General features: G+C 41.2%; 1 protein-coding gene across 1 annotated transcript in view; it reads right to left on the minus strand.

Annotated features, from left to right (window-relative positions):
- The window catches only part of GPR158 (G protein-coupled receptor 158), a 183,030-nt gene that overhangs the window by 36,111 nt on the left and 131,894 nt on the right, over positions 1–15,025 (minus strand). The window contains exon 6 of the mRNA XM_059481523.1: positions 14,432–14,541. Within this exon, the coding sequence (XP_059337506.1) occupies positions 14,432–14,541 (110 nt within the window). The remainder of the gene's footprint in view (positions 1–14,431; positions 14,542–15,025) is intronic.

Raw genomic sequence — 15,025 nt, forward strand, 5'->3', positions numbered from 1 at the left:
AGAGACTAGTTGTTTAAAAATAAATATTGCAATTAGATAGACATCAAATGGTGCTAAGAAATGCAGTGGCAATGACCTTGCTTCAGAACAAATAACCCAAGGAAGAAAACAGGAGGAAAAGGGGGGGAATTATTAAGACTCCCTTTGAATAAATAGTCAGACATTGACTCCAATTCAGACTTGGTGACATCCACGCAACACAAGAAACAGACTTGGACTCTTGAATATAACAAACAGCTTAAATGTGGTGTTTCATGTAGCATGAAGATGAAAATGAAACAAATAAGCCTGGTCTAACTGAGCATGGAGACAAAAAGGAACAGAACACACACTTTGTTTTCACTGAAAATAGTCTTGATACATAATTTGGTTTCTGTATTCTATCTGATAAGTCTTGCAAAGGACATTGATGCCCCTGACTCTTCATGCTAATGCTGCATGATGACAGACCTGAGGCTGCCCAGGGCAGGGTGTGCTGCCAGCTCCTCACCCACCCAGCCTGTGGGGGCTGATCCAGGCTGCGAGGCTGGGGCACAGCTAAAGCTTCAGTGCTCACTGCACTCTGAGGAGACAGCTACACAGCCTGTCTTGCTGGTTTTGATTTCCAATATCTTTCAGGGGACTCAGTTTTGCTGTTCTTGTCAGTCTTGTGTTTATTCCAGAAACTGATGAGCCCACCCTTCTGGGATTTGGGATAAATAGTATTGTTTGGGTTTGCAGAATGACCTCTGTCAGTGACTTTACTACGTCACTGTCACTACGCTTCTAGTAAAAAGGTGCAGAAAACAACTACACAGTTCACTGACTTGATTTATAAATGTCACCTTTTTTCTTCCTAAAAAGCCTCACATCTGAATTCTCAAGGGCTTTGGGCTGGGTTTTTTGCTTGGTTCTGCTCAGAAGGCCTGTGACTGCAGATGTCACAGCCAGGACATGCTGGCTGCCCTGTGACTCTGGTCAAGAAGCTGTTTGGCACCTGAGGGGATCTGCATCTTTAGGGAGGTGTGGCAGAGCTGCTGCAGCTGGTGCTGTGCTCCTCCTGCCACACAACACTGACTGTGCCCACTGGGAAAGCAGACTTTGGCTCTGCATGACTTCTGAGCACTGCAGAAGGAAAACAAATGAAATGCAGACAACTCTCAGTTCTCTGTGGTCAATCTACCCTTCCCAGCTCAAGCAGCAGCTTTAGTGCTTCCCAGTGCTGGAGTTACACCAGGCAAGCTGTGCCTGTGCAAGCAGGAGCACTGAGGCATGGGCAGCAGGCACAGACAGTGGCAGCAAGCTCAGGAGCTGCTGCACTGACATTTCAAAGTGCAGGGCTTCCTTCGCAGCAGTGGTATTTCAAACAAAGGAGGGAACAAGAGAGGTTGTAATGTACCTATGAGAAAGGTCATTGTCCTTTGAGGTGGAGAAACTGAGCAACAGACCTGGTTTGTGGCTGACATCCAATTGAAACAAGCTCAGGAAGGAATTACTGGGATCCCAGAATCAGCCCTTCAAACAGCCACTAGAATTTGTCCAGCAATTAAACTATCCAAACAGAACTTGGGATCAGAAGACCTGTGGGGAAAAAAGGCATGTGAAGAAATCTACAATAAAAATGTACTGCATCTGATGGTGCTAGACAAGACATCTATATTCTTCAAACACCAGTGACAGTGTTTCAAGAAAAAGATGCCTTACCCAGAGCTATGCCTGTTTGAAGGAAGGCTGAGGAGTGACACAAGCCTGCCTGCTCTTACACTCTGCACAGGACTAAACCAGGAATGCTGCTGGCTCACAGGAGTGATGAATGAACCAACAAAGTATCATAAGATTAAGCTTAAGGTGATTTAGGGCTCACGAGTCAAAATGGCAGCTGAAAGATTGCCTAGTGTTCAAAGTAAATGCACAGCTAATGTAAAATAAGTGTAGTTTCAGAGTTAATTAGTGATCAAACATCCTGTTAGCTGGCAAGTTAAATATACATATAGATAAATAGATAATTGGACATTATTCAGTTTATAGCTTTTACCAACAAAAATATGTATGAATTAAGAGGATAATAGCATGCCTCATTCTTGGTCTTGCTCAGCTTTGGAGAGGCAAGGAACAAAGAACTGAGGAACATCCTGGCAGAACACAGCACATTCATAAGAGTGCAAATGACCTGTAGTTTTATGGTGATTTATGCTGCTGGCCACAGGGCAACAGCTTAAATGGAGAGAACCACTTGGTGCTCTGACAAACAAGCAAGGAAGTAGGTAGTTCTGATTCTTCAGAAGGGAAATAAAGACAGCTAAGTATGCAACCTGGCCTCTGTAAGGCTAAATACAAATATGAATTTGAAAGAAATATTTGGGTGCCTTAAAAAGGGAAAACCTGGAGGACATGGACTAGGCCAATGCTAAGGCAACTGTGCAATACTCTCATCTTCAAGAGACATTATGGGTATGGCACAGAATTGCTGGATTAGCTAAAAGCACACGAGTATCAGGACTGGAAGCAACTTTCCTATGTTAGTGAGATGCACACCTGAGCTATTTGTTAAGAGTTAGGTTTTTTCTTCAGTTTGGCCTCAAGTTGTGCCAAAGGAGGTTTAGGTTGAATATTAGGAAAAATTTCTTCCTGGAAAGGATTGTCAGGCATTGGAACAGGCTGCCCAGGGAGGTGGTTGAGTCACCCACCCCAGAGGTATTTAAAAGATGCGTGAGTGTGGCATGCAGGAACACAGTTTAGTGGTGATCCTGTCAGTGTTAAGTTTATGCTTGGTCTCAACGATCTTAAAGGTATTTTTCAACCTAAATTATTCTATGATTCTGTGTTTGGCACACAGCTGCAGGTTTCTATGGCTTTTAGGTACCCACACAATGTTGTATCTTGTGGAAAAAAAATCAAGTGATAGCGTTTGCTTGCGTAGACCTCCCCCATGCTTCTATGCATGGCACATACATTCTTCTTTGGGCAAGACAGTTTATCTTTGGCAAAACAAAATTTTCAGCCAGAAACATAAAAGCCATTTATTAGCACAGAAACCATTCAGGAAGAACTCCAGGGCAGTTATAATAATTGTCCAAGATCCTGAGAATCTCTGATGAGACCTAAGAGTTGTGAGCGAAGATAAACAAATACTAAAATGCCACATGAGAGCAACAGCAAGCACAGAAACAAAGTTCAAAGACAAGTATAAATAATCAGTGGGCATGACCATCATGTTTGCCACCCAAATTAAAAAGAGCATGAAAACACACAGAATGGTCAGCACGGATTTTGTGCCTTGCTCACATCTGTGGTTCTGATGGTACAGCTGTGCAGCACACGTGAGTGCAAATCTCAATAAAAAATGCAAAAAATAGTAGGAGTTTGTTGATTGGGCTTCCAGACCTGAGGCAACATCATAGGAAGCAAACAAACTGAGCATCAGCCAGTATTTCTGAGGATATGCACTGGCAAAATTTCATTACAAGAGACTGACCCAGAGAAAAAACTGGACATTACTTAGTGTATGTTCTGGCAAACTCCTCCATTTTCATACATTCATACATGGCAAACCAGTTAATGACTCTTTTTCCTGGGTACAACAGTGTCTTGGTTTACCAAACAACAAAAATGGGCTTTTGCTCCTCACAGGCCAATGGCAGCTGACACTCACCAGAAGCCATCAATTGCTACTTGAACACAAGTTTGACAATCACGCCCTACAAGGATCCCAGAGCAACACACAGGACATTTTCTCAACTAGCAAAGCATCATTTACAAAGTGAATAGAAGCTCAGAACTGAGATTTGGTCATTGCAGCCACATTCTCCAAAGAATCTGAAAAAGTACAGAGGAGCAAAGTCCAGAGCTGGATTATGTTAATCCGATTTAAAAGGAAAAAAAAAAGTCTGTCCAGTCTAAGATAGAAGGCAGACTTATTGCTGAGGCAAGATCCTGCATAAAGCAATTAAGGCTTTTACTAAGGGATGGCTGGGACAGTGTAATTCCAGCTCTTTTATCAGTTTCAAGCCTCTCAGCACTATATAGAGTTTTGTTCAAAATAAGAGAGTCATTTCTGAGGTGCTAGAGGAATATCTCAGGAATATATGATGATCATTTACAGACTGAAGGAAACCATAGGGGAGCTAGAAAATACATGATTTAAGAAAAATAATTTAATATATCAAGTTTTAAAACATAACTTCACAAAACAGTAGCATGAAAGAAGTTCTAAAAGCTTGTCACATGCAAAAACTAGAAAAGCAAGTCAAGGAGAAGAACAGAAGATCTGCAAAAATGTGCTAACAAGTTTGATTGTAACATCTGGAACTAAACAGTTCTTAGATTTTTAGTCCTGTTTTAGTGAGACAATGGTACCATACATGCTTATACATATCAACTTCCTTGTTACTAGCCCTGGTGAAATTGCCGAAATACCTTCTGACATTCCTCTTTGTTTAGAGGCCATGAATTTATGTAGTTAGAACTGAAGTATGATTTCAGACACGTAATGCCTATTTGCATTATTCACAAGTGAACAGTAGAAAATAATATCAAAGAAATGCTGAAAAACATCTATGACAAAGGCCCTGATCCACATACAGCAACAAGGCAAAACCAGTGAAACCCTGGTTGCCAATACCTGACATATTTTAGAACAGAATTGTGAAAATAAGAACAGGTGCACTGGTGAGGACTGGTACCAGTCAGAGAGGTTTAATGGTTGTATAAAAAGGCAGGCAAGGAGAAACAAAAAGCTTAGTAAGGTTTGTGGTCACGGGAGTGGCTTCCACTTCCCAACAACTCTGTGCAAGCCAGTGCTTGAGGCACAGCCTGCTGAGAGCAGCCCTGCACTCACACAGAACTGTAACCTCCCCAAGGCACACCTGGGAGCAACAGCCAGCATCTCCCCAAAAGCCCAGCAAGGGGGAGAAGGATTTTCTGCTCAGGAAGCTCTCAGAAGAAGAGCAGACATTGCTGTAGCAGAGCCAAGAGCAGAACATGGCTCCACCAGGAGAGCTGTGTTGCCCTGAACCAACAGAGCACTGCTGATGGCTGGGAAGAGACTCAGAGACCCCTGAGTAATGGAGCTCGGCATTAGAACTCCCAGCTAACTTAATTCACACATTGGAAAGAGGCGCTCAAAATTTTACACTGATTATTACAGCTAGAATTTTAGATTTGCCAGAAAAAAGAGGCTCCAGCTTGAACCATATGTAGTAAATGCAAGTATGAACAGAGGCTCACAGTGTGCACAGGGAGGAAGCAGGACTCAGGAACATCCAAAACCTGTCCTGTGCTGTAATACTCTAGAGCAGAAAAACTGTTTTAATTTTTAATACATTTTTTTTGGTAGTGAATATTAAGTGAAATGTTACAGAATAGCTCTAAAAGGAATAGCTTAATACTTACAACTGAATTAATACTGAAGTTTTCTACAGGACCTACTGTGTATGCATTCCCAAGCTTCAAGCAATCAAGTCAATATTATCTTGATCTTTCCAGCTCAGATCATGGATCTGATATATTGCATGTGAAATTCTTAGAGTATCTAGTGCCTCTTCCAGAAAAGCATCTATGAGGATAAGTCACCAATGTGCAGTACAATGCTAAATGAGCAAAATGAGCTTTACCCCTGTGTATGTTACAGCAGAGCAACACAGCATTTTATGTCACCAGTGGTTGGTTGCCACTGATCAGATACTCAATTCTTCAAGAACATAATGGCAATTTTTTGCCTCCATAGTAATCCAGAAAAGAGCAACTAATATGTGAGAATATTGGTTAAGGGAGTGCTTTCCCCAGTACTTAAAATCTACATTAGAATAAGTGATGAGGAATAATGAATATCAAAGCAGCTGATGCACTCCAACAAACAGTACCACTATCTGTCATTTCAGTCTATAAATATGCTTCATATCCTAGTAGATCTATACTAGAAAGAATGGTTTTTTTAATTGCATGTTTGTAAAATAAAGGCCAAGTATTGGACTAACTACTAAATTATACAATTTGATCAGTTGTATAACATAGACCATTATATTTTTCTATTGAAATTCCTGCCATTTGTAGTAGTACTTAACTACAGAATCTTCCAAGAGAGGAATCAGTCTAGAACTGAAAGCAGCACAAAAAATTCTCCTTGCACGTCTAATCTATTTGGATTTTTTGATAGCTAAACACCCTTCTAAGGAAAATGTATGCCAGATTGCTCATTTGAGTTTCTCTGGCTCTGGCGTCCATTAAACCTCAGTCCAATAGATTAAAGAGTCCTTTGTGACTACTTTTCCTCTCCCTGCTCATTTACACACCACAGAAGAAGTCATCTCTCAATCTTCTTGTGGATCTAAAAACCAGATTAGGTTCCACAGTATCAAGAATTTTCCTACCTCTCCAAAACTTTCTGAACCACAACTACCTATTGTGTACCTCCTTTAAAAATGAATCTCAAGAATGGAACATACTGCATTTATATGACTTTCAAAGATGTTGTCTCCTGTTGTAAAACCAATTCCCTGTTGATTAACCTCCTATTCTCATAATTTTTTGTCTTTAAATAGATCCTAGTCATAATTTGCCTTTTGGCTGCACTCAGATGCATCTCTAGGACTCAGACAATCACACCATGGACATGGCAGAGACGTTTAATGCTTTCACTGCCTCTGTCTGCAACACTGATGATGGGTAAGAGGGTCCCAGTGCCTTGAGCTGCAGAACCATGGCTGTGAGAATGAAAAACTCCCAGTTGGCTCTGAACTTCTACAGGATCTGCTGTTTCAGCTGGATCCCTCTAAGTCTATGGGGCCTGATGGGATTCATCCAAGGACGCTCAAAGAGCTGGATCATTCATTGCAAGGCCTCTTGTAATGCTTTTTGAACAGTCTTAGGAATCTGGGGAGGTCCCAGTTGATTGGAAAATGGCTAATGTCATCGCAAAGTCCCAAAAAGGAAACTGCAGGCCTTTTAGTATCTCTTCAGTGACTGGTAGAAATCAGGAGAAGATTATTCTGCAAGTTATTGAAAGACACCAGAAGGACAACACTGTCATGGGTCAGAGCCAACACAGCTTCATGAGGGGAAAATCCTGCTTGTCAAACCTAACTTCCTTTTATGAAAAGGTAACTCATCTAGTTGATCAAGGAAAGACAGTAGATATAATCTTTCTGGACTTCAGTAAAGCTTTCAATGCTGTCTCTCACAGAGCCCTTCTGCACAAGATGTCCAGCTCACAGCTGGATAAACACATCATGTGAGGGGTGAGCAGCTGGCTCCTGGGTCTGAGACTGAGAGGAGACAGCATTACAACTTCCCTGTGAGGGAAGAGGAGGGGCAGACACTGATCTCTGTTTATGTATATATTTTATATATATTTTATATATATATATATAAAATATATATATTTCTCTGCGGTGACCAGAGGCAGGATCCAAGAGAATAGCCTGAGTTTGAGTCAGGGAGGTTTAGGCTGGATATTAGGAAAACTTTCTTTACCCAGAGGGTGGTTGGGCACTGGAACAGCATCTCCAGGCCAGTGGTGATGGCACCAAGCCCGTCTATGCCCAAAAAGGGTTTGGACAATTCTTCAGGCTCAGGTGGGATTCCTGGGTGGGGCAGGAGTTGGACTTAGATGAATCTTGTGGATCCCTTCCAACTCAAGATATTCTATGATTCTAGTAAAAAACACTTTTCATTACTAGACTTTCTGAAACAGAATTTACTACTTCACCAAGCTTCATTATCCACAAATTTTGTGAATAATGATTTTGTTCTTGGTAGTTCATTGCAACTGAAAATGCTAAATAGTATCAGGTTTACTCCTGATCCTTCACAGTAGCCCACCAGAAGCCTCCTCTCCAGTCATAGTTCTTCACCTACAATCAGTGGATGTGATCTGCAAATCTCTGCTTCCACTGTGATCAGCCTGTCTGTGAGTCACATCCTTCACACCCTCATCCCTCTCCTCCACAAATAGCTGTAACTCAAGTGTTGTAGTGTAATGCCTGGATTTTCTTTTATGCAATAATCCCACCCAGCAGAAATACCTTGTTCCACTGACAATTCCATCCTTCCCATGTTATGAGAAAACCCAGTCTGCAGACCTGTTATTACTGGCATTACAAACACATGCACAAATGCACATCTACCTGGAAGGTATTGCCTCACAGCACAGAGTTTTGCCACCTGAGGAGGTCCTGGACTTGGATATCCTTGGAAAGGACAGATTCCAGTTCCAGCTCTGAAGCCCTTCTGCTATCATGTTAACCTAATGTGCAAAACCAGTCTTTTCTCACAGTATCTGCCAGCGTGCTCTTGCATGCCATCAAAAGACATCTGAGAGGTCTTGTGATACCTGTGGATCATTACAAAGTGCCTTCTAACACACTGCTGTTTTTTTTCTAACCATGATAATGTAATTGAATATTAAAACACCAGATAATTTCTTTATCTTCTCTTTGAACTTTCCTAGCCAAACTCAGTCTGCTATGATATAGCAGAATGTTTGCTACATTAAGGTGATTAAAACACCAGCCCATGGAACTGTACAGCTGTATCTACAGTAATTTATACAAATTAAATATTAATAGGAATATGTATGAGAATATTTTCCAGGATCCCAGTGCCCTATTAATCTTAAACACATTCTATGCTGATGATTTTCTTGCTTTAAGATAATGTTTATTAGTCCCAATTATACATGGTGCTCTATCAAAATTAATTCTACACTGTTTTTTAACAGCTGTGCTCTACATTTTCCTAGTTTATACATAAGAAAATAGATATTTTATTCATAAATATGAAACTGAACCATTATACTGTCTAGTGAAGGCTAGTTATTGCATGAGAATGGCAGGGATAGAAAAGAGGGAAATAGGATTTTAATAATGTAGGTTTTATTGAGAAAAAAAACCACAGCACAACAATATGACTCATTTCATCTAGAAGAACTGCAACAATAAGAATTTCATCTTGAATGTGCACCATGCAAGAATGCTATATGGAGTTTACTGTCTAAAGCTCTGTTTTGTTGTATACCATAAAAACAAGTAAACAAAGTAGCAAAGGTTTGCAGCAGGCATGAGGCATGAATTACACTCATGAAATTAATTAATTAGGTTAAGGCATGCTAACAAGAAAACAGATTTTTCCATGACTGGTCTAATTAGTGAAACTTCATTCCTTATGGACTCCTACTGTACGAGCAGACACTTTTTCAGCAAGCCCAGCTTCTTCCCTCCCTAACCTGCATCCCCCAGCTTTTCACTCTGTACCCAGTCCCTAAAATCCTCGTTTCTCTGCTATTTACTCCAGCAGCCAGGCCTGAGGCACAGTGTGGGAGCCACCAGCACAGTGTGTCCACCGACCACCCAGGGCAGACCAGGCAAAGAAGGACCTGCTGGTGCTGTGGCTTTCAGCCTCTGTTCTGTGGAAGCATGCATAAGGTCTGTTTTCTGCCCCAAAACTGTTTTTCACAAAGCTTCACAGGACTCATTTCATACAACATCAGGTGCCAAAACATGCCACTTCTAGGGAAGAGACAGACAAATGGCTGGAATAGTTATAGAAAGCCCCTACAGTGTAAAAACCTCTACAGCTTGACCAAACCACTTCTTTTCCTGTATTGCAAATACACTGAGATTCTGTGAGTCAAGTTGAAGCAGTAAAAACCCAAGCAATGGCAATTCAACACGGCAGTATCAGACCAGCACTCTGTACACTCCATTTCTGCAACAGTAACATCTGCCTTGAAAACGACTTTTCCTCCTTTTGTTTCATGTGAGATAACAACTACAGAAATTACTATGGACCACATCCAGTGGCAAAATACAACAGTGAATGCATCTGTCTAAAGGCTTTTCACTCTCACCTTCCACAGGAAAACAGGATAATTCAATAGGAAGTAAACCCTCCACCTTTTTTGAGTGTTTAACCAACCGAGCAAGGAGGGCCTGACTCATTTCAAAAAATCAGGGTGGTTTAACACTACAGACCATGCTCATCTCACTTTGCTTGCCAATTTAAGCTGAGTTACACAATAACCACTTCTCCCAGACAAAACTTCTCTCTGCACTGCTACATCCCTAGAGTCCCATTTCATGGAACCACTGGGTAGTGGTGTATTGGCACTATGGAAGTGTCACCTACTGGCCTGTGAAATATTGGCCATGCAATAATCCAGCCATACAGGTTCCGACTGCCAAGGTTGGAACCTTCTGCCCCTTTCTGCACCACATTCCCACCAGACACTTTTAGCCAAGGTCATTTGTATCCTCTTTCCCAGCCCCAGCTGACCTAGGGGAGGTCATATTTCCACGTGTTGTGGTTAGGAATGGCATTCCCAAATTCAGTGCAAGACCCCAGACCACATGCTGCTTGCTCACTTCCCTCCACCTCCCCCCGTGGCAGGATGAAGAGAAGAAATTGAAGTACAAAAGGGTAAAGATGACAGGATAAGAACGATTTAGCAAAACAGCAATGAAATAGGAAAAGAAACAGCAACAACAAGCAATACTAACAGCAGAGTTACAAATTAGGCAAACAATTCACTGGTGAGTGGTCCCCATGTGCCACCCACCCTCCACCCTTGGTCCCCCCTGCATGTGGTGTGAGGTGATATCCAATAACCCCGGGGTCCTGGCTGGAACAGGATGCCTTGTCCTCACCACTGATGCTTCAAGAAGCAAACTGACATCTTTGGGTTCTCTGCTGGCACGAGTCTCCTCTTTAGTAAGATATGGAATCAGAATCCAGACAACCACAGAATCATTGAATTGTTTACACTGGAAAAGACCCTTAAGATCATAACAATAAATCTAACACTGCCAAATGAGCCACAAATCCATATCCCCCACCAAAACATGCCTCTAAACACCTGCACACAACCCACACAGCTTTTCTACTCCTTTCTTTACCACCTCCAAAACTTGTAGGAAGGTCCACTACTTGCTCCAACTGTACCAGATGGCAAAGCACAGCAGTATAATCTTAGCACAGCATTTAGATGAAATGCAGAATTGCATCATAGTGTTAACATCGTGTTCTCCCACTAGCACTCCCTCCCACCATCACTGCTACAAAAAAGTGGGGATTATGTCATTGTCATGTTTCTCATACCTGAAACATCACCTTCCCCACACCTTCTCATTCTCCTCATTTTCCCACTCTCCTTTCTTTCTCTTACTAATATCAGAAATGGAGATTCCCATAAACTAGAGACCCCATTCCTGGGTTTCCTTTTCCTAAGATATCTGAAAGCTAACCTATATATACACACACAAGTGCATTCATATGTCTATATGTATTTGTCTATACGTCTTTGTTTCATTCTTATGCTTTAGTCCAGAATTAAGGATTCTGTATTAATCCTGACACGAAAGTGACAGAAGTTCACAAAATACTAAAAATAATGAGATAACCTGTTCATAAAACACAGGGCTTGAAAGAGGACACAGAGAGTCTTCAGTTACAGAAATATATGGAAAGGTGCAACATCAGCTCCTTTAAACCCAAAAGGTTAAATTTGAAACATTATTATTTCTTGAGAGAATTATTTTGAAAAATTCATTGTTACAGAAAGTATTGTATTTTAAGTTCATAGCTCTTCAGCTAGATTTCTTAATTTAAGCTCATTTCCATGCCCCTATCCTTCCACCCCCACAAACATCAGCTCGTTATTTTAAAAATGCACAGTGAATAAGAAAGAGGCAATTAAGGATGAGGCGCTGTAGAAATTGGCTGTGACAGGTGTTCAAAGAATGAATCCGTACATCACTTCTCTGTTCTTTTACTATTCCTTAAGCATCTGCTTTTGACTTCTTTTCTGATTTCCCCTTGATGCTTGACCCTAATAAAACCTCTAAGAACCTCCTTAGGAAGTGAGGAGCTACAGGAAAATTTAAAAAGCTACAAAAACCCCAGGTTTGTCCAGTGACTCCTGCCTGGCCTTGGTTAACCTTCACACTCCAATGCTTCTCAAAGCATCTCATTTGTTGAGAGCTACAGCATTAGACTTTCTCATTAACAGCTACCTTTACACAATATTGGTTTTCCCATTTAACTCAGAAAAATCACAAGTTCCTTTCTGGCAATTGGTTCTTCCCCCAGGCAGGACACAGCCTAGCTGCAGGAGGGAACCTGTGCTTGTCACACAGGAGTATCAGTGCTGCCTGCAATAAGCCATTCCTCAGCCTTGTAAGAGCTGTGGATTGAATTAGATCTGCCAAAATTCTCTATTAACATCACATTGTTCCTAACAGCATAACTGCTGTGAATGTGTGTAATAAAATATATATCTAACTTGACTCAGTCTTTTGCAAGGCACACTCCGGGACTGAGATATTCAAAACCAAAAAAGACCACAATATCACTAATATAGGCAAGGAATGGTCAGGATATCTGGGTGGAAAACAAAAGATGACTCATAGACAAAGTGATTGTAGATTAACATACTAAATAGGTTTTTCCCCTCTTTGTGTCACACAAAGAAATACAGAATTATTCAGAAGGGCAGCCAGTGCTCACAGCAGGGTTAACAGTGAATCCAGACCAGGTTGCTCAGGGCTTTATCCTGTTGGGTCTTGAAAACGTCCAAGTATGGAAATTCATAACCCCATGAGCAGCCAGCTGCACTGCTTAATCAACCATATAACTTTCCTCATATAACATCGACCCTGATATTCATTCATGTTGTATAAAGTTGAAATCTCCCATTTCCATTTGTCAGTGCCTTTTGCTCTCCTGCTACACACTGCTGCTGTAAAGAACCCAGCTTCACCTCCCCGTAGGTGCTGGATAACTCATGTTAGGTCCCTCCAATGCTACATTTTCTTCATGCTGAGCAAGCCCTGCTATCTCCACCTCTCTTTGCAGGATCACTGCTCCAAGCCCCGACCACTTTGATGGCCTTTCAATGAACTCATCTGAGTTTGCTGACATCTGGACATATCATTGCAGATATGGTCTGAGTAAAGGAGAATTATCACTTCCCTCAGCCTTCAGGCCACTGTCCCATTGATAAAGTCCAGTCTGCTGTTATCCTTCCTTGCTTTGTGATGACCAGGGATGAGCATGTAGTACATTCTTGGCTTCTTATTCAATTTTGTCTTGTTTGCTGACCCTGTCAGCAGAGGTGCCAAGTAACACCAGACAGCTGAATGGGCAAAGCAGAAGACTTTCTGCCCAATTTTGCAGCCCATCCTCACTTAATATGGATGGAAGATCAACTGTCCTGTCAGGATAGCTGCTTCCTCCCATCATGTACAATCATAGAAAGAACCTGTTAGGAGAGCAGAACTGCAATGACAACATGAGCCACACACAGCCTCAGGCTTTTTATCTGTCTGAGCTATAGATAACAAAGCATCCAAGCAAAGTCACCAGCTCCCTCTTCGCTACTGCTCTACTTGTTTAACTTTTTGCATCAGAAATTGTTCATCCCAGAAAATACTATGGGGGTGTGGGAATTTCTTGGTCATTTTCAATGCAAAGATGTGGCCAGACACAGCATTTTACAATTGCAGTTTACTAGCCTAAGCTAGCACTTGTAACCAGGGACATAAATCAAAGGGAGCTGCAAGAAGGAGCTCAGTTTTAATGGGAAAACAGGGGTTTCCACCTAAAATGTGACAAGTCAATAATGCATCATGAAACACAAGATATTTTTAGTTCTCATTCAGCTTATGAGCATAATATCAAACCTCCTCTATCTAACATGCCAACACAGTAATAAAACTAAGATAAAAAGAAAAGTGACCATACTTCACCCAATATGTTCAAGTATCAATATACTGCTTATCTCTTTGCTTGAATAAAGATACTTACAGAATGTATCAGTAATTTTTTCATTAAAGTTTAAAGAGGGATTTTATCCAGCATACACAGAAAAGGCTTCAATTTTTAAGGGGACTGTAGAAGTGGGAATTTAAGTTGGGCCTCTAAATCTTAAATCTTTGAGTCACATGTGAATGCACTGCCAACCCCGTGGAACCCAGAATCTGCCTCATATTTTTGCTGACAGGTGCAGATGTTTGTGAGTGTGCAGCTTGTCTGCTATGACTGCCTGAAGAAAACACAGTAAGTACACACACCATAGTCTGTTGCTTTACCCACCATTGCTGTGTCTAAACACTCCAAAGGCATCTCTCTGTGAACACTTCACAGGGAAACTTTTAAACACTCTATGAATACTTCTGTATTTTTTATATTCAAGGAAAACACATTCACCTCCTGTGAAAAGGGGTTCTTGAACAATTTAACAGTTAACGTATATATATTTTTCGTCAAATCCTGTCAGCATCCATAGCTCTCAACTCAGATTAGTAGCATATAGTTTGAGCAGGAAAATTGAGGAGAAATACACGGTGGGTTTAAAATCAGAAATGGCACTTGTTTATGATAATATTTGCAGCTCTTCCATCTAAGTACCCACACAGATTGCACATACTCCCACAGAGATGGAAATTAATATGTGAAATACCTGTGCAGCTTGAGTGTCACAGTTCCATAAACAGTAGCAAAGCCCAGAAGACGAACCCATCTTAGGAGAACACAGCGAAATATACTTGGCTCAAAATACAAAATGACAACCTATAGAACAGAAAGATAGAGAGAGCTTCAGTACTGCTTTCATGAGAAAGTAGTTCTTCATTCAAATGCAGAATAGTTGCAAAACAGGACAGCAGACACATTTCAGCTCGTACTGCTGTATATTTAGATTTTCTAGTAAAGCATCGGGACGATCAGATCAACCAGCTGGCACAGTTCTGGGCACCAACTCCTTTTTGAAGGGAGCTGGCAAAAGCCCTGTGACAGACTGTGAAGTGACAACACTTTTAAATGCAATTTCACTGACTTTTCCTAACTGAGTGAAAACATGTACCCAGAGAGGAGGATAGAACAGAAAAGGACTTTTTCCTTGAGCAATTCAAGTAATATGCAGCTGGCTTAATTCTGGTTTGATAGGCTGTATTTACTAGGTTACACTTCAAAGTCACTCCTAATAAACCTAGCAAAATGATAGCTGCTCATTTATCCCTGCCAAACTAAAAATGATTGCACTGACCTCTTTCTA

Source organism: Ammospiza nelsoni, chromosome 1 (genome assembly GCF_027579445.1).
Source record: "Ammospiza nelsoni isolate bAmmNel1 chromosome 1, bAmmNel1.pri, whole genome shotgun sequence".
NCBI lineage: Eukaryota > Metazoa > Chordata > Aves > Passeriformes > Passerellidae > Ammospiza > Ammospiza nelsoni.